The following is a 20,201-nucleotide window of genomic DNA, read 5'->3' on the forward strand; positions in this document are numbered from 1 at the left end:
GCCAACCACCACCCACCACCTCTCAAAGTGGGGTGAGGTGGGGGACAAGTCTACGTCATTCCTCAAGCAGCCATAACAGGAAAAGTTCTACTTATTTCACTGCAGCTGTTCCGCTAGCCGTTCTCTTTGATGTGTGCTGGTAGATTTGTAGGCGTTGTAGAGTGTAGAGGCACTTCAGCTTGCGGCTGCCCTCAATTGAGCCTCGGTGCCTAACCTACGACTCGCGGTTATTTTGACTGCAGATTAAGTGTCAACTATAGCAAAATCGCGTCAGGAAAAAATACACAGCGAAACATGGAAGTCCTGTCTTTTCTATGAGTTATATTACTAACCGAAACGTGGGTGATAAAAATCGGTAAAAAGAAAATCGAACCTGGGGTCTCCAGGCGAGAAGTGCCAAAGATTGGGAGAATGGAGTACACTGGGCCAATCCCACGGTCACATCTGGTAAAAGGCAAGAGGTGAGTTCGATGGAAGGTCCCACTCCAATTCGATTCGCCGCTTATTTTAATATCTATATGTCCCACCATGCGTCAGCCCTTGGGGATCTGCCGCCATCGACCAAGAATACGAGCTCATATTATCCTCGTACCTTGTATCTACATACTAATACCTTGTATTAGCCACCCTAAGCAAATCGCGCCGGTTTAACCAATGCTTTGCGAAATGCAATTGGTTCGGCTGAACCCCACAGTCAGCTCTCCCGGCTACTAGTGGTAGGTACCCAACTACACCTACCTCTAGGTTAGTAGGGTAGGTAATAGGTAGGTAGGAGGTAGCTCTTGCCACCTCCATAAGCCTCCTCACCCCATTTCAAACAACACAAGCTTGTCTTTGGCGAAGCACCGCAGGAAACACGATACATTCGATATGGCAGCCTGCCTTTTCTGCCGTATTATCAAGGGTATAAACATAACGCTGATCTGGTCAAATCCCTATTGCTGATGCACTATGCAGGTGAAATTCCCTGCATGAAGCTCTTCGAGAGTGATAAAACACTGGCATTTCTCGATATCGGTCCTCTCAGCAAAGGACATGCAGTAAGAACCAACCATTCAAAACGCCAAAAAGTAGCTTACACGCAAGAATCAAGCTTGTCATTCCCAAGTTTCACGGCGCCAAACTGGCGGATATTCCCGACGACCACCTGACTGAAATCCTGGTGAGCAACCCTTCAAGTGATTTTTGTACTCGTTCAAAACTGTTAATGGTAGATGCAATAGCCGACTCTCAAGAAGCTGGTGTCCGCAACTGGTGCTACGGACTATAATGTCTTGCAGAACAATGGGACCATCGCTCATCAGCAGGTTCATCACGTAAACCCGCCTATCCGCCCTTCATTGTTCTTATGTATTTGCTGACTGTTTCACTCAGGTCCATTTTCACATGGTACGGGAAATTAGAACCCTCTCCTCAAAACTGTTCAACGTATACTAATCTGAGTCAGATCCCGAAACCGAACGAGACAGAAGGCCTTGGTATCAGCTGGCCAGCTACGGCTGGTGACATGGACAAGCTCAAGTCACTCTGCGAGGACATCAAATCCAAGATGTGATAATTCGAGGCTATTGTTGATATAAGAGCATGTTTCTACTACTTAACATGGAGCGGAGTACGAGGAGCAAGGAGCAAGGAGTAGAGTAAGTTGATACGAACGAGTTGCTATTCAATCTATATAGGAATCACGAGATGTTTTCGCCGCAGAACCTTTACCTCATCGCCATGATTCGCACGGTAGTGTATAAATACAGTGACCGCTATCAGCCTGAACCTTCACTTCTCAGCCGCTGCTGTACCCGGGTAAAAATTGATGATACCAGTTGCGCCGATGATACCTTGGCGGTCGTAGAGTGATCTGGCGCGGATGTAGGGATCCAACTTCCAATAGTTGTCTCTCAACTGGGTTGCGATGGAGTTGCGTCTTCCGCGAGCTGCTTCACCGCTATCACCATTTCCTTCGCGAAGCCAAGCCCTAGTAGCCTCTTCAAAATCTTTCACAAGCGTAGATCTGTCTTCCAGAATCTTATCTCTGGTGGCGGTGTCCTGCATAGCGACATTCTCGTTTTCCGCGGGCTCAACGTATTTATACTCCCAATTCTCATCGCCGTCGAGTTCTTTGGGGATCTTGTTTGGTGCGATGAACTCTTCCAGCCCACTTCTGCCGTTGGTGAAATGGACCTTGGCTGCGACAACTGGGTCCAACCAAGGCTTGATTACCCGCCATATGCCTTATTTTCGTGCATTAGCATGGTTTCGAACAATACACGCGACTGCAGCCTACTCACCCTGGAATAGCCATGGAGCATTTTGGATAAGCACGGCACCGAGAGACTCGGGGTAGTTGGCCTCGAAGCACTTGATCATGAACTTAACAGGAGCATAGTCCATATTAGATAAGTTGAAGCTCGTCATGTCGAAAATGATTGTCTAAAAGGGTTGATTAGTACTGATTTTCCATTCTGGACTCAATAAGCACGTACAGCTGTCTCAACTGGTGGGCTGAGGAGCAGACGCGCAGTTTCGATGATATGGACGGTGTATTTCTCAGTGCTCTCGGCACTCTGCTCGCCACCATGGTGCAGGCGCACGCGAACAACGCAAATTGGTCGGCCTTCCTTGTCACAACCGTGGAGGAAGCTCTTTCCCATGCGAAGCTGCGCGAGAAAATCTGTCCCAACTTGTTTTATATCACTGCTACCATTATGTTCATCACGCAATGCACCAGCCTCGCCATTCTGCATGATGTCATCATCCACCTTCATTTCGTTCTTCCTCCAGTTGACAGCTGCGATGAACATGACGAGGGCTTGCTGAACGTTCCATTTGCGCGCGCGAAGAAAGCGTAGTGCAAGAACATCTGGATGGTCATGTTTCGTCATCTCCCAGATAGATTCTCGGATGGCTTCAGCCGACTGTTTGGCTAAAATCTCACTGTATTGCTTGTTCAGGCCAAACTTATCCTCATCGGCGGCAGTTTTACTGGAGGAACCCGCCTGTTCGTTCTTTCGGAACATGCTAAATCCCCAACCACCACTGCTTTGTTCAGGCTCCGATGCCGGCTCGGCGGCTTTGCTCGTAGCATTCTGCGCCGCAGTGTTGCTTTCAGACCACCCAGACACACCAGCAACAGCCTGCCAAAATTCTTGCAGTTTTTTCTCTTGCTCAGCGGACAGATTGCCAAAGTGGCCAGCGGGGATCTTGGTGGATGCCATAGTGGAAGGAGAAAGGTCGTCAACTATTTCTGGGGGATCAGCTGCGCCTGGAAAACGACTCCAGTATATAGCTGCGGCGGAGGCAATGAAGATGAGAAAGATGACCGAATGCGAGGTGCTACTTTGAAGGGGTGTCAAGTAGTGTTGGTGTGGGCACTTGTGATGGCTCGGGTTTCTCGGAGACTGTGCCTTGCTCGCGTTTTTTGCCAGAAGTTGAATGATAGGGGTTTGCTGGTCAGTAAATGCGGTACTTTTACAAAACGCCGCGGAGAAATGGAGCGGACTCAAGGCTGAGCGTTTTTTTTGTGCTTTCAATACTCCAACCAGGTTCCTATTCATAGGTAGAGCAGGGAGGTGAGTACAGGACGTACAGGACGTACAGGACTCGAAGCAATCTAGGTAGCAAGCTGTGTTGGCTACTCGAGTGGTCGGTTCCCCGTTAGAGCAGATAGCTAGCGAAGTACGACTCTCGGATTGCCTTTGAGGACAGGATAAACAAGAGGCGATAAGGGCAGTAAAAGCGGAGAGATACGGGCCAAAATATGTCGAATTAGAGTCAAGTCAATCGAGTTTTAGGACGACACGTTGTGTAGTCTGGGGTTTAGTTATTTTGTCTTCGCAGAGCAACCCACTCGGACGGCATCTTGCCCCACAACCAAGTTGCTACGGCACCCTACCAGCCACAGCCCAATTTCCTTGGGGAGACCGGTCTTTTTGGGAAGGCGTTGCATATTTCTACTCCTCCAATCAGCCTTGCGAATTAACGTATCCTGTGCGCATTTGCGTTATCGTAACTATCTGTGAAACAGCGCGGGTTTGACGAGATGGCATTCGAGGAAACACCTCATAGCACGAAGCGCTCCGGCTCACGAACACGAACACCACGGCCTACTACACCGTTGCGTCCCTCATCACGCTCATCGTTTCGTGATTCAGCGCGAACCGTAGGGGATGGTGACGCGCCGTTTCCGCTCAACGCGTTTGAGCCAGCACTCGCCGAGCTTTCGGATGCGATGACAGATCTGGAAGCCAACATGATGCATTTTCAGCTCATGCATGAGAGTCTCGCACGCTTCAGCGAGTCCTTTGCAAGCTTTTTATACGGGCTCAACATGAACGCGTTCTGTGTGGATTTCCCGGAGGTATTAGCATCTTCCGCAGGCGATCTCATTACATTACTACTGTGGCTGACCGTTGTATTTTTCAAGGCACCTATTCTTGAGTCGTTCCGACGCAGCCAACAGCAAGACACTCGGCTGCCCGAGACGCACAATGCAGAGACTGACCCAGAAGTCACGTTTATGTCAGATTCACCATCAACCGACAGACAACGCTGTTGTCTATCCGTTCTGCAGCTTATGGTCTGGCTTCGCTAACTTTTATCAGGACGACCGAGGTATCCTTCATTGACAACCCTCCCGCATCAAACAAGCCAGGAACACGACCTGTCCATCAAGGACATCGCCAATCGCGCTTGCCGGCCGCACGCGGAAGCTCAGCTCGAGGGCGAGCGACAACTCGTGCGTCAGGTAAACTGAGCGGACTTGCGCGGCCGAGGGGCCGGGGTGTGAAGTGATAAATTTTCTTTTGAAACTTGATGCAGAAAACGAGAAGCCGCAAATGTCCCTTAGCCATGCCATCATGCTGCCATCTTTACATCCTCTTCGGCATTTGGTTCCGTCTGTGGTACTTCTATCTCATTGCGCGGGGGAGGAAGATATCTGCCTCCTGGAAGTCTTGCAGTTTCGATCTCTTCGCGTACTTGCTTCAAACTTCGGCATGACACAGTCAGTATAAAGCGATTTTGTTCAGAATCGGTATTACAAACCGTCGCTTATGAGGTTTTCCGCGGATGTGGGCTGCCAGTGCGGCGTTCGTATCAAACCACTTGGCGCATTCTATACAATAGTTTCGACCGAGATCGGGGAGTTCGTCTGTTGTTTTGGCATCCTTGAATTGACCAAGATGCTTCGCGGAGGCAAGATCAGCTTTTATTTGATCAATATCCCTGATCAAGTTAGCATGTGTGCAGTTTATTTGACAATTCTGCACCTGCCTTATTTTTCTTCTCGTCTTTGTGACGGTCCTTTTGCTCGCAACACCCATGGTACTCTTGGACGCCCTTGGAATCGACTGATTAAGCTGCTTGAACTTGAGATATGGTAATTTTCCTCTGGTAACTTTTGTCTGACGAGAACCACGACTGCAGCCACCTCAGATTTCTGGTGGGTATTGTTCTTATCGCGATGAATGGGCTGAAGTCACGTGGAGATAAAACTTCACCTTTGACAAGTCAAAACTACCTAGTTAGGTACGCAAAGGCACCGTCGACAGTAGACTTGAAAGGTGGTTACTGCTTGTTTCTAGGGTTATTTACGCCGTGTATAAAAATATCCTCAAGCGTCTAGGCAGTGTCCCTTACGAAAATGGTCGGCATGGGTACAGGTAGTGATGTATGATTATTAACGTTATTTGGATAACCAGGTAGTAACTAGTAGGTTCTGAAGAGCAGGGTCGCTGCGCGTTTATCTCCTATCGTAAGTCCTTCAAGTGCGTCGGGGACCGAGAGTTCAATTCCGATCAGCGGCACGGAACCAAGGCTTTACTAACGGTGACCGACACAAGCCCGGTCCAACCGAGGTCAAGGTTGGTCTCCAGACCCGAAAAAAAGTTTGCAGGGTGCACAGTCTCTTCATTTTACGGTGGGTTGGCAGGGGTTTATGATTTATTAGTTATTGCCTCCCGTGCTGGCAGTGTTTGACGGTGCTTGAGGCACCTACCGTAGTGCATGTGGCTTGGTTCGTTAGTTACATCCGGGTGGCTAACTATTTTCATGTGCTGCAATTCGATTACCGACCACGCATGCCCAGACTTTCGAAAGGAACAGCCATGCTCTGGTCGACAGCATGAGCCAATGCAGTTACATACTAAGCGAGTGCTATATATGTATTGCCTCCAAACGGAACTATGTAGGAGTGATATCAAGACGCAATGTTGTACTCTTATTCTCGCGTCCCGCCAAGTTTGCCGTAAACTCGGCGTTGTGGAAAGCCATGACCCCGGCCAGTCCACACAGCCCATGACGAAAGCAACGTGAGTATTATTTTCGCATGCGCTGTGACTGGCTGGTTTCCACCAAAAGCCTCATCAAGTCCCCACACACGAGCCTGGAGCTGTGCAACCGGACAGTGGATCCGTCGAGCGTTGTCTTCTGGCCAGCTCGGTAAAACACCTCCTCTGCATCGCCTTCTTCTCCCTTCCTCTCTCTTATAGCTGCCCTCCCCCACCAGCTTGCAATTGAACCATCTCCTCGAGTGAAAGGCCTCGCTCGTGTGACACATCTAAACACTCTCCCCCCCAACCAATTGGCCCAGCATGCTTGCCTCTAGACAGGTTCTGGGCAATGTTACCCGGAGCCGTGCCGTTGCTGGCACCGCCACCGGCATCCGCCGCCTCGCCACCGTCTCCGACTCTCCGCTGGATAGAAAGGTATGTGACATGCATTAGATTTGTTGCAAAACCCGTTGCTACGACGTATTGCAGTCTTGTCCTTACAACATGATGCTAACGACCTCTTGAACATATAGGTCCGCCAGAACAACTGGGAGGAGAATAATTTTATCAACTACAAGAAGATGTCCGAGAACCTAGCCATTGTTCGCAGCCGTCTTAACCGCCCCTTGGCCTATGCCGAGAAGATCCTCTACTCTCATTTGGACGACCCCCACGGCCAGGAGATTGAGCGTGGCAAGTCTTACCTAAAGCTCCGCCCCGATCGCGTTGCTTGCCAGGATGCCACCGCTCAAATGGCTATTTTGCAGTTCATGTCTGCTGGTATGGACGCCGTTGCCAATCCTAGCACTGTCCACTGTGATCACTTGATTGAGGCTCAGGTTGGCGGCAGCAAGGATCTGGCGCGCGCCATCGACATCAACAAGGAAGTTTACGACTTTCTCGCGAGTGCTTGTGCGAAGTACAACATTGGTTTCTGGAAGCCCGGTTCCGGTATTATTCACCAAATCATTCTGGAGAACTATGCCTTCCCTGGCGGTCTTCTCATTGGTACCGACTCTCACACCCCCAACGGTGGTGGTCTTGGAATGGCTTGCATCGGTGTCGGCGGTGCTGACGCCGTCGACGTCATGGCCAACTTGCCCTGGGAGCTCAAGGCCCCCAATGTCATTGGTGTTAAACTGACAGGCGAGCTCTCTGGTTGGACTTCCCCCAAGGACATTATTCTCAAAGTTGCCGACATTCTGACTGTCAAGGGTGGCACTGGTGCCATCGTCGAGTACCATGGTCCAGGTGTCAACAACATCTCCTGCACAGGCATGGCTACAATCGCAAATATGTAAGCTTCTTTGGAAATGCCTCACAATCGTTCAATCCCTTGATTCCGCCCGACATTGTTGGCTTTTCCCCGGACTTGCCCACTCTCTCCCACATTTCCGCCCGACCCACTCTACGTCTGTCTATATCCGCTCATCTTCTCTCCACGCTTGCCTTTCTTGGACGTTGTTGCTGTTCCTATCCTTCTCGTTCTTCTTACCCTGCTACCCGTGTCATTTCCCCCGGGTCCCTTCGTCTTACTGCCTCCCTTGCCACGTAGCGTCTCATAACAACACGCCGAACCAGCAGCTGACCATTATCTAGGGGTGCTGAAATTGGTGCGACAACCTCTGTGTTCCCTTTCAACGACCGCATGTACGACTACCTTCTCGCCACCAAGCGCAAAGATATTGGTGATTTCGCCCGCACTTACGCTAAGGAGCTCCGCGAGGATGAGGGTACAGAGTACGACCAGCTCATTGAGCTCAACCTCTCTGAACTCGAGCCTCACATCAACGGTCCCTTCACTCCTGATCTGGGCACGCCCATCTCCAAATTCAGTCAGGCTGTCAAGGAGAATGGCTGGCCTGAGGAGCTCAAGGTCGGCCTCATCGGTTCATGCACCAACTCCTCTTACGAGGACATGTCTCGAGCTGCTTCTATTGCTCGCGATGCCCTCAACCATGGCATCAAGGCCAAGGCTGCTTTTACCGTCACTCCTGGGTCTGAGCAAATCCGTGCTACCATTGCCCGTGATGGCCAGCTTCAGACTTTCGAAGAGTTTGGCGGTATTGTTCTCGCCAACGCTTGTGGTCCTTGCATTGGTCAGTGGGATCGCACCGACGTGAAGAAAGGTGAGGCCAACTCAATCCTCTCGTCCTACAACCGTAACTTCACTGGCCGCAACGATGGCAACCCCGCTACCCACTCCTTTGTCACCTCACCTGATCTGGTAGTTGCGCTTACCATCGCCGGCTCCCTGCACTTCAACCCCTTGACCGACAAGCTCAAGGACAAGGATGGCAACGAGTTCATGTTGAAGCCTCCCACCGGTAACGGCCTTCCTACTGCCGGCTATGACCCTGGTAACAACACCTATCAGGCGCCTCCTAAGGATCGATCTACTGTTACTGTTCAGGTTGCTCCTACCTCGGACCGTCTCCAAGTGCTTCAGCCTTTCCAAGCTTGGGACGGCAAGGATGTCAAGGACATTCCCATTCTCATCAAGGCCCATGGCAAGACTACCACCGATCACATCTCTATGGCTGGTCCCTGGCTCAAGTACCGTGGCCATCTTGACAACATCTCCAACAACATGTTGATTGGCGCTATCAACGAGGCCAACGGTGAGGCCAACAAGGTCAGAAACTTCACCACTGGTGATTGGGATGCCGTGCCTGCTGTTGCCCGTGACTACAAGAAGAAGGGCATCAAGTGGGTTGTCATTGGTGATTGGAACTACGGCGAGGGCAGCTCTCGCGAGCATGCCGCCCTTGAGCCTCGTCACCTTGGCGGTCTTGCCATCGTTACTCGCAGCTTTGCCCGTATTCACGAGACCAATTTGAAGAAGCAGGGCATGCTTCCTCTTACGTTTGCCGACCCCGCTGACTACGACAAGATTAAGCCTGATGACAAGGTAAGAAGATTTTTACCCTTAGCCTGCGACTTTGCTAACAGTATAATACAGGTCGATATCCTCGCTACTCAGCTCGCTGTTGGCAAGCCCATTACCATGGTGGTTCACCCCAAGGATGGCAAGTCTTACGAGGTTTCCCTGCAGCACACTTACAATGAGGCCCAGATTGAGTGGTTCAAGAATGGTAGCGCTCTCAACACCATGGCTAAGGCCGCTCGCAAGTAATCAAAATTTCATCTGGAGGGGACTATACCTAGGCGCTTGATTTTGCATGAATTGTTTTACACCGTGAACAAAGAGAAGGAGTTGAAGGAACTGTGAGAGGCGCTTTCCTGGAAAGTTGCTCTATCGCTTTGTTTTTTTTTTCTGTGTCTGGAAGGACGTGTCATATTTTATGTGTACCAAAACAAGAAATTCCTGAAAATTGCGCAGTCCCGCAAGTGCCATGTTTGCTGACCACATCGAAAAGTTTAAATAACAATTGGCGCGCTTGCTGCTATGTTGTGCCGTCATCTTTGGAGGCGCGCACATGCACACCAGCGTTGACAAGTTATAGAGTCGACTGATCCCGCGAGCCTCTTGTTGCATGAATAAGAGGCACCTTACCACGCGAGCGGGGGGTGTTTTCTGCGATGCCTATAATAACCAGCCTGCGTTTATCTATATATTTTTAGCCCTCTATATTATATTTAAAATTATAAAATAGCGCTAATATACTAAAATATATATTTAGATTTATTTATTAAATTATACTAATTTAACTCTATAGTTTTTCTAATATATTTAGTTATTAAATTACCTTAATTAAACCTTATAGTTTTTTTAGTACCTTAATAAACTTATAAGTATTAGAATAACTATAGTAGTAGATCCCTTATACTAGTACTTTACTATACTAGGTATAGACCTAAGGCTACCTAGGTAAAAACTGGCCTTTTCTATATACTTATTTACTATTATATAATAATATTAAGGGCTAGGCTACAGAGCCCGCCCTGGTCCTTCTAGAGTGGCCAGCGTGGAGCCCCTAGGGGGCCCCTTATAGGTGCAACTAGATAATAATAAGTTAGTATTATTATTATAAATCCTTTTAGCCTTATAGTTAAGAGGGTTATGGCTATAAGGCTACTAATAGCTATAGGGCTAGTTACCCCTAAAGCCCCTCTAGGACTAGCCTATTATATATAATAATACTAACCTAGGGTTATAGGTTTAAACTATATAGTAGGTAGCTACTATAATAGAAGGTAGATTAGTGCTATATATAGGCATATTTTAGCCTAGGCTTATAGGCAGCAGCTTATCTAGGGGGTTTATAGCCTATCTATAGGCGCGCTAGGGAGAGAGAGGGTATATTAAGGGCTAGGCTATAGAGCCTACCCTAGTCCTTCTAGAGTGGCTAGTGTAGAGCCCCTAGGGGGCCCCTTATAGGTATAACTAGATAATAATAAGTTAGTAATATTAAAAAAGCTTGCCATGGTGTCCGCTGCCTAGCAGCCTGATTTCTCGCGGGATCACCTAAGTTATACCGGCAGCAACGGTTAATGTATATAAGACGGCTAAGATACTAATATTAGAGTATCCTATTATATCCCTTTACCTTCTTTTATAATAACTACTATAGATCCTATATAAATGTTTAATAACATCTTATCTGTATAGCTAGACTAGCTATTAATAACTCTTTATATAATACTATTATATAACTAGTTATAAGACTATTAGTTACTACTAGCTAGGTAACTTAAGCTTAAGGATATCTTTAAAGAAGTACTAAGCCTAGTAATCTTAGGTACCTTTAATAATAATAATAATATACTATTAATACCTATAGAGTCTATAAGATATTAGTTTTAGCTAATAGTAAAGTCGGTTTTCCTTATATACCCTAAGTATTTCCTATCTATATAGGACTTCCTTAATAGCGTTAAATTTTTTAACTTTAAGTACTTTTATATAGTATAGAAGGAGTATAAGGATAGGATGCTATACTTCTATATAATTAGTAAGTAGCTATAGAAGTATAATATTAAGAATACTAAGTTCTTTAATATTAGTTAATATTACCTTAATATTTAAAAAATAAAGAGTTATCTTATTATATAGTAGTACTTTAATAAGTATAGTATAAAGTATATTAGTAGTAATATATAAGAGCTTAAGGCCCTCTAATAGGAGGCTAAAACTATAATATAGAAGGATATAGTAGCTTTTAAGGATAGGTCTAGCTTCTTCTTATATCTTAGTAGTAAGGCACTATATAATCTAATTCTCTACTATAGGAATATCTAGGCCTATATAGATAATATATTCTAGCTACCTATACTAGTCTATATACTACCTATTCTAATAGGTAGAGCCTAGGTCCTACCCTAGGAGATTAAAAGCTAGCTATTAGAAAACCTTTATATATCCCTATACCTAGTATATCCTAAGTCTCTTTATATTTATAGTAAGATATAGCTCTATAAGACTATATAAGCCTATTAACTTAGTACTTATTACTATATAAGTAGCTATTAGAATATATTACTATTTAATAGTAATAAAGACTATATTATTATTAATAATATTCCTCTTTTAAAGAAGGATATATAAAAGTACTATAAGTAAATACTTAGGTACTAAAATAACTTCTTTATAATAAATAAGTATATAAAAAAGACTAACTTTACTACTTAGGGTAAGCCTTATATTTATCTATCTAATAAGGACCTTTATAGCTATATAGGTATTAACTATAAGTAGATAGAGAGTAACTATATATTTATAGACTTATAGGTCTTACTATATATAGAAGGGGTATAGAAGGATAATATAGATTAGCTAGAGCTAGATTAGTTAAAGCTAGATAAGATAGATAATAATATTAGTTTCTAACTAGGAGTCTACTTACTAAAATAGAGATACTATAATATTCTAAACTTTAAGTATAGGTAATATATAGTGCTTAGCTAGGACTATCTCCTTATCCTCCTTTAGAATATTCTCTAGTAGAATATTTATAGACGCCTTAGAGGTAGTAGTACCTAGGTACTTAATCTTAATACTAGGCCTAGTTATATAATATTAAAAATAAGAGGTTTTCCTCTTAAATAATAACTTTATCTTAATAGCTATCTCTACCTCCTATATAGTATTTTTTAAGGTATCTATACCTAATTAAAAAGGATAAAGCTACTATTTAAGAGAAAATAAAGGTATATAGAAAACTATAAGAAAGATATAGTTAAAATACTATTTAGGCTTATTACTATAATAATAAAGACTATTCTAGGGAGTACTTTTATTTAGCGTTATATAGGTAACCTTCTTTATAAGAAATATAAAAGTAGAGATCTTCTTAAAATAAAGCTATATAGCTATATAGAAGGTATAGGTCTAGTTAAGTAGAACCTAGCCCTTTATAGTTAACTAGTAAAAAAGGGAATATATATCCTTTAGATTAAATATATACTAATCCTTTATAAAAGCACTAGCTATAATAAATAAGTTATTAACTAGCCTAAAGAATATAAAGGTAGTAGTATATAAGCTACTAGAAATAGTAAAGGTATACTAAAGAAGTGCCTTTACCTTAAGATAAAGAATATATACTATATAGCTTTAAGATATATAGATATTAAATTCTAATTTTACTACTTATAGAAATATAATATAATTACTATCCTCCCTATAAGTATCTACCTAATAGACCTTTATAGTAGGTATAATTATGCCTATATCTTAGTAGCTAGTATAAATATTAAAGGAGGGCCTAACCTAATAAACCGTATATTTCTTTACTTACTATACCTATATAATAGAGTAAGTAAAACGTCTAAAAGCACTAGTATAGTAAAATAGGCAGTAGGATCTACTATAGTATCTATAAGGCATAATAGATAGATAGACGGCTAGTAATAACGGTAGTAATAGCCACTAGTAAAGTAGATGGTAGGTGTACGTAAGGCGTATCCTAATCGAGGGTATTAAGAATAACGGTAGTAGGAGTAAGGGCGGTAGTAGGGAGCACGTTAATGGTAATATATTATGTGGAAAGTGTGTCCTAATAACCATATAAGAAAAGGGGCACTACTACCCCCTTTTAAAAGAGAAATCAGGCTGCCAGGTAGCGGACACCATGGCAAGCTTTTTTAATATTGTAGATAGGGTCTTACACCCTGTTAAAATAAAAACACTGCCTCCGCCATGTCTATGATGACGCCCGTTACCCACAGGGGCCCCACCACCACACTCGGGCCGTCCCGCCATACAGCAGGGGACCCCACACACACACGGCTCGTACGCCTCACCGTGACACCCCTGCTCCCGGACACCAGGACACCAGAAAACCATGGCTGTATTATTATTATAAATCCTTTTAGCCTTATAGTTAAGAGGGTTATAGCTATAAGGCTACTAATAGCTATAGGGCTAGTTACCCCTAAAGCCCCTCTAGGGCTAGCCTATTATAAATAATTCCTAATAATATTTAATAATATTAAGTATTCTTAGTTAGTAGGTTCTTAAGTTATTACTTTAATTTATATTCTTTTATATCTTTTATTATTTATTAACTATTTAAATATATTAAATAATTTACTATTTATATATATATCTAAGTAATAAAATAATAAAATAATAATTCTTATATACTAATTAGGCTAAATAACCTATCTAGTACCTTTACTAATTATAAGGTAAGGAAAAACTAGAGTACCTAGGGGAAAACCTTATCTATATTTTACGGGATTCTTCGCGGTTTTATTCCGGAGTATATAGGGGTCCGGTAAGACCCCTTTTAATACTATATACCAGGTTTTTATCTACATCCTAGCCTATATTATACTAATTTATATAGTTTTATATTATTAAAGTATTATATTATAAAAGTTATATATTTAAATTAAAAATACTATTTATACTATCTTAGAAAATAGCCTTATTTTCTTAAGTAGTAAATAACTAAGTACTTACCTTAAAACTTAACTACCTTAAGTATTAAAGTAAAATAGTATATATAGTTAACTATTTTTAATATAGCTAAATAAAACTTATTAATTAATATTAAGGTCTATAAGATACTTATATAGAAGGAGTAGAAGGTCTATTAAATATAAGTTATAAGTAGGAAAAATAGATTAATTAGGTAATAGAAGTAGGGAGAAGAATTATAGTATTAATAGCTATAAAGATTATATATAAATTATATAAAGGGATTACTATACTTTATAGCTAGAGACTTTAGAGACCTTTCTCTAGCTTCTTGATAACTGCTAAATACTTTAATATATGTTAAGGACTAGCCTTAGGGCATCTATAGATAGGCGTTATAATAGTATTAACTCTCTTACAGAGTAAGAGAGGAGGGAAGCTAGTCTATCTATTTACTATGGTATATAAAGGGGGCGTGCTAGGGGCGCGCCTGTGGTAGCCTTAGGCCAAGTCTAGCCGGAGTGGGCTCGAGCCTAACTCCTTCACAATATAGGGCTAATATAGGTATTTCAGAGCATCCAAGAGGAGGCATTAGAGGTATTCCAAAGTATCTAGCTATTATGTAACTCCCTTATAACTTACGTAATAGTAATCCTTAGTAAGTAAAAGTGGGTCCATTATAAAGGGAAAAATTAGGGCAATTTTATAGTATATATAATTATACCTTTATCCCTTATAATTAATAAAGAGCTATATATAAAGCCTACCTTAGGCTAGGATAGGACTTTAGGGGTATATAGGTTAAGTAGGGAATAGACTAGAGGGGTAGGTCTATTAACCTACCAAGTTTCGCGTATTTACGCCTATTATTATTATCTTTTACTAAGATAAGGAGTATACTACTCCCTACTAGGAATCGCTCTAGGATTATACTAAACCTATACTAGAGCTAGGGTTTTTCCTTTAGGTACTCTAGTTTTTTCCCTATCTTATAAGCTATAGAGGTATTAGATAGACTAGCTAGTCTAATTTATATAATATAATAATAATAATAATAAAGAGCTACTAGCTAGATTAATATATCTTACTAAATAGATTATTTAGATAATTACTCTTTTATTTTAAAATAGGTTAGTCTTATTTAATATATATAAGTTAGTATTAAAATATTAAGGAATAGGCTATACTTAGTACCCTTCTAGAAAGTAGCTAGTATAGAGTCCCTAAAAGGGGTACCCTTATAGGTATAACTAGATAATAACTAGCTAGTATTATTATTATAAATTCTTTTAACCCCTTATAGTTAAGTAGGTTAAGGCTATAAGGCTACTAATAGTAGTAGTACTAGTTATTATTAAAGCCCCCTAGGCTAATTCTATTATATAAACCTATTAAATATTAAGTACTATAAATAATTCTTACTTTACTTTTCCTAACTTATATTTTTATTATTACTTTTAGTTAATAAAGTTATAACTTAACTTTTTTAATATTTTTATTATAATAATAATTATACTTATAAAGAGCATTTAATTAGTAAATAAAAGGTTATTTTATATTAACTATAATAACTTTATTAAAAATAATATAAAGATTCTTCTATATATAATAATATAAAGAATAATAATATAATTATATATACTATAAAAATGCCCTAATTTTTCCTATTATAATAGACCCACTTTTATATAATTTAGATAATTATTATATAAGATATAAGGGAGTTATATAACTCTTAGATACTTTAGAATACCTTTAATACCTTCTCTTAGATACTTTAAAATACCTATATTAGCCCTATATTAAAGTATTTAGTAGTTATTTAGAAGTAGAAGAAAGGTCTCTATAGTCTCTAGTTATAAAGTATAGTAATCCCTTTATATAATTTATATATAATCTTTATAGCTATTAATATTATAATTCTTCTTCTTTCTTCTTTTACTTATTTAATCTACTTTTCTTATTTATAACTTATATTTAATAAACCTTCTACTCCTTCTACTTAAGTATCTTATATACCTTAATAGGTTATAAGCCTAGAGTTATAATATTAATATAGGTATAATACTACTTTAATTATACTAAATTTACTATATAACTTAAGTAAAACGTTACTTAGTTATATATATATAAAATAACTAACAAACTAACCGACTTTTTAAGTTATTTTTAAGCTAATAAGCTGTTTTTTGAGCCGTTTTCAAGCCAATAAGCCGTTTTTTAAGCTATTTTTAAGCTAATAAGCTACCTTTTAAGCTTTTTTAAACCAACAAACTATATATAAACTAACCAATATATATATTAATATTATATTATATAATATTAATAGTTAAATAGTTATAACTATAATAATTTATTAATTAAGTTCAATAATTGCATACCTAGAATCAGTATATACTTATAGTAAGCCTATAATATTAATAAAATTAATAAAAAGTAGGTAAGAAGTAAAATAATATTAAGCCTAGCTTAGAAATAATACTAAATAAAAGCTATATTATAGTTAAGGTAGGTAATAGTAAAAAGATTACTAAAGATATATCTAAATATATTAAAACTAATAAGACTTAACTAACTAAACCTAAGGTAGTACCTACCTAGAAGAAACCTAAAACCTAGTTAACTATTATAAAAAAGCTCCTTTTCTTAATAAATAAAGATAATAAGCTTTAAGTAAAAGCCCTTTTAGAATAGTTATAAATATATACTAACCTTAAGTTAAGACTATTTATAACTATTAAAGTAATTTAGAATATTATAAAGAAGATAATTATATAGTTAAGCCTTATATTAAAAAGGACTTATATAGATATAGTATAAAGAGGAACTTAGGGAAATACCTAGGTAAAGCTAGTCTTAGCCTAGTATAATAAAGAACTAATTATTAATACTAAAGACTACTAAGCTAAGGTATAGGCTATAAAGCTAGTAAAAGTAGTTATAATAATAAACTAATCCCTTTAGAAGAATACTATAATAGCTACCTACTAGCTTCTATCTAAAGATATAATACTTTTATTTTACTAAAATATAAAGATATTTATAAATAATATATACTAGGTTAAGAATATATTTAGGCTAGAAGTATAGCTATCTTACTATATATACTTAATAGTAGTAAAAGGTATACCTTTAGTTAAAATACTAAATAATACTACTAACCTTACTATTATATTAGTAGTATTTAATAAGGCTAATATAGTTATAGCTAAGGTATATTACCCCTAAGTTAAATCTAGTATAAAGGTATTATTAGTTATTAGTATTTATAATATAACTATAGCTAACTAACTATACTAATAGAGTATATACTTTAATTTATAGGTATTTAAGTATAAACCCTATATAGAATTAGTCTAGGCTATTTAGTACTATAAATACTATAGGTTTAGATATATTATATAGTTCTATATAATAAAGATAAATAGGTATAGTTAGTATATAGGCTAAGCCTATATTAATATTAAGGTATATTTAGCTATTATTAATATATTAAAGGAATTATATATTAACTATAAAAAAAGGTACTTAGTATAGTTTAGGGATTATTCTATATAGTAAGAGTATTAGATCTAGGCTTAGGAAGCTTATTACCTTTAGCCTACCTAGTTTAAAACCTATTAGCTAACTAAGTATAGGCCCTAAAGCCTAAAGGCCTCTTTACTACTTAAGTAAGTTATTAATAACTTATAGCTATAAGGAAGACCCCTTAGAACTAGGTAAAGCCTAGTAAAAAGACTAAATATATTATAGTTAAATATAATATAGTTTCCTTTAATAAAAGGTAATAGTATACTACCCCCCCCTTACTATTATAAACCTTAACTAGATAACCTATAATAGTAGTAATAATAATACTAGTCTTAATATTAACTACTTTTAAACTAGCTTAGTCTAGATAATAGAATAAAGATCCTTTTATAGAATATTTATAAAAATAATAATAATATCTAGATAGCCTTATACCTTTTTAATAGTCTAGATATTCTAGCCTTTTAGGAAATAGTACTAGGCTAACTCCTTCTTACCTTAGCCTTAGTATTATACTAAAGGCTTTAAAGGGAAGGCTATATTATAACTTATATATATAAAAGATTACTAAAAGATCTTTAAAATACTATTTTATTAAAAGATACTTATTATATTTAATTCCTTTCTTTACTACTAGTTATTATAAATATTTATATTAAACCTAGATTAAACCTAGTTACTCTCCTATTTAGAGTAGAAGTAAGTAAGCCTATACTAAGAATTATAGTAAGAGATTTTAATATTTACTATTTAATATAAGACTTTTATAAATAAGAGTCTAATATTACTAAACCTATAATAAAGTATATAGATAGGCTTAAGGCTAAGCTAGTTATACCTTTTAAAATAGGTATATAGTATAAAAAGGATAAATACTTAAATATAATTAACCTACTTTAAGCTTCTCTCTTCTTAAAAAGGTAATATAATATTATACTATAAAGCCTAACTAGGTTTAATTATATTCTTTAACTATTAATACTAGATATATATAAAAGAGTAAAACCTTTATAGATTAGAAATTAAAAGAGGATAAATAAAAATATAGCTATTATTAAAGTAATAGCCTAGTTTTAGCCTTTAAATAAGGTAATACTTTATAACCCTCTTAAGATTAAAGTAATATATAGATAATTAATATAGATAATTAGTAATAACTATTTAAAATATAGTTTAATTAGCTATTCTTATTATAACTTTAGCCTAATTATAATAACTACTATAATAGAATTAAAAGGTAGTAAATACTATTAATAATATAAAGAGGGTATAGTAAATAGTATAATATATAAGAGTATTAGTAAATTAAAGATATATAGTTAAAGTAAAAATAGCCTAGGTAAGAACCTTATATAAGGCTAAGCTATAAAGCTAAAAAGAGTACCTCGATTCCTTAGGGGATATATCTAGGCTTTAAAGATACTTTTACTAGGTAAAAAAATATATAGCTAGATATACTCTTAATATAATACTAGTCTTAACTAGACTAAATAGTAAGATAGCTATTATATAAGAAGAGAAAGTTAATATACTTAACTAGAAGTTCTTTTTAAATACTATACTACTTAACTAAGAATAGCCTAAGTTTAAAGTAAAGCTATAAGGGGTAAGCTAAGATATAACTAAGATCTTTAAGTTAATTACTAAAGAGGAGGTTATAATAATACTTAAAGGGTATATAACCTAGAATACCTTAGGGCTAGATAAGGTTCTTTATAGGTTTTTATAGGCCTTAAGATTACTACTTTATTAAGTCTTAGCTTTACTTTATAATACCTTACTTAAAGCTAGTTACTTTCTATCTTAATATAAGGCTAATATTATTATAGTTTTATAAAAGCTAGATAAGTAACTAGAGAACCTTTATATAGCTAAAGAATAATAACCTATTACCTTTCTTAATATTATAAATAAACTTCTTAAGAAGATTATAGTAAATAAGATTATAATTATAATAAAGTTAAACTAGCTCCTACCTAATAGATAAATAGGGAATAGGTAGAAAAGGTTAACTAAGATTATATTATAACTAATAGGGTATATATAGGGTAAGAAGTAAAGTTATTATATTATATAACTTCTATCTAGTTATATAGTATAGGTAAGTACTAGATATACTAGGTAATAGGAGATTATTCTTCTAGCTTCTAAGCTACCTATTATTACTCTTACTTAATCTATATTAACTAGGAAAAATAACTAATAGAATAAAATAATAACTATAAGGAATAAAATAATAACTATAAGGAAAAGTAGTAATTACTATAACTACTATAATATACTATAATAGTAGCCTAATTCTCCTACTTACTAATAAGTATAATAGTACCTATTAGTATATATAAGTTACCTTTTTCTTCTAAGTATAGGGTAGCTTATAGTTATACTAGGTATAAGGTAGCTTATAGTTATATAGGGGGCCTTACTATTATATTAGGGGTTTTATAACTACTATATTTTCTACTTTTTACTTATAAGGTAATTTAACTTAAAAACCTATATAAATAAATTTTATAGAAAATAAAAGTTATACTATAAACTATATTTAGTAAAGGCGCCTTATCCTAAAGGCTATA

At 37.9% G+C, this 20,201-nt stretch overlaps 4 protein-coding genes across 4 annotated transcripts; 3 read left to right on the forward strand and 1 right to left on the reverse strand.

The window, feature by feature from the left end:
- Positions 1–870: 870 nt before the first annotated feature.
- CCM_01188 (HIT domain protein) lies at positions 871–1,555 on the forward strand (the record flags this gene model as incomplete). Its single annotated transcript, XM_006666345.1, has 6 exons — positions 871–904; positions 958–1,040; positions 1,094–1,162; positions 1,224–1,316; positions 1,375–1,389; positions 1,448–1,555. The coding sequence occupies 6 exons, from the start codon at positions 871–873 to the stop codon at positions 1,553–1,555; spliced, it is 402 nt and encodes a 133-aa protein (XP_006666408.1).
- Positions 1,556–1,773: 218 nt separating this feature from the next.
- On the reverse strand, positions 1,774–3,212 carry CCM_01189 (CRAL/TRIO domain protein; the record flags this gene model as incomplete). The annotated part of the gene is made up of 3 exons (XM_006666346.1): positions 1,774–2,228; positions 2,286–2,427; positions 2,481–3,212. The coding sequence occupies 3 exons, from the start codon at positions 3,210–3,212 to the stop codon at positions 1,774–1,776; spliced, it is 1,329 nt and encodes a 442-aa protein (XP_006666409.1).
- Positions 3,213–4,036: 824 nt separating this feature from the next.
- Positions 4,037–4,750, forward strand: CCM_01190 (DASH complex component Dam1, putative; the record flags this gene model as incomplete). The annotated part of the gene is made up of 3 exons (XM_006666347.1): positions 4,037–4,354; positions 4,421–4,573; positions 4,649–4,750. 3 exons carry the CDS (start codon positions 4,037–4,039, stop codon positions 4,748–4,750), a joined length of 573 nt encoding a protein of 190 aa, XP_006666410.1.
- A 1,837-nt stretch (positions 4,751–6,587) lies between these two features.
- Positions 6,588–9,402, forward strand: CCM_01191 (Aconitase-like core; the record flags this gene model as incomplete). The annotated part of the gene is made up of 4 exons (XM_006666348.1): positions 6,588–6,701; positions 6,800–7,563; positions 7,866–9,177; positions 9,229–9,402. The coding sequence occupies 4 exons, from the start codon at positions 6,588–6,590 to the stop codon at positions 9,400–9,402; spliced, it is 2,364 nt and encodes a 787-aa protein (XP_006666411.1).
- Between the last annotated feature and the right edge of the window lie 10,799 nt (positions 9,403–20,201).

Source organism: Cordyceps militaris, assembly GCF_000225605.1.
Source record: "Cordyceps militaris CM01 unplaced genomic scaffold CCM_S00001, whole genome shotgun sequence".
Taxonomy (NCBI): domain Eukaryota; kingdom Fungi; phylum Ascomycota; class Sordariomycetes; order Hypocreales; family Cordycipitaceae; genus Cordyceps; species Cordyceps militaris.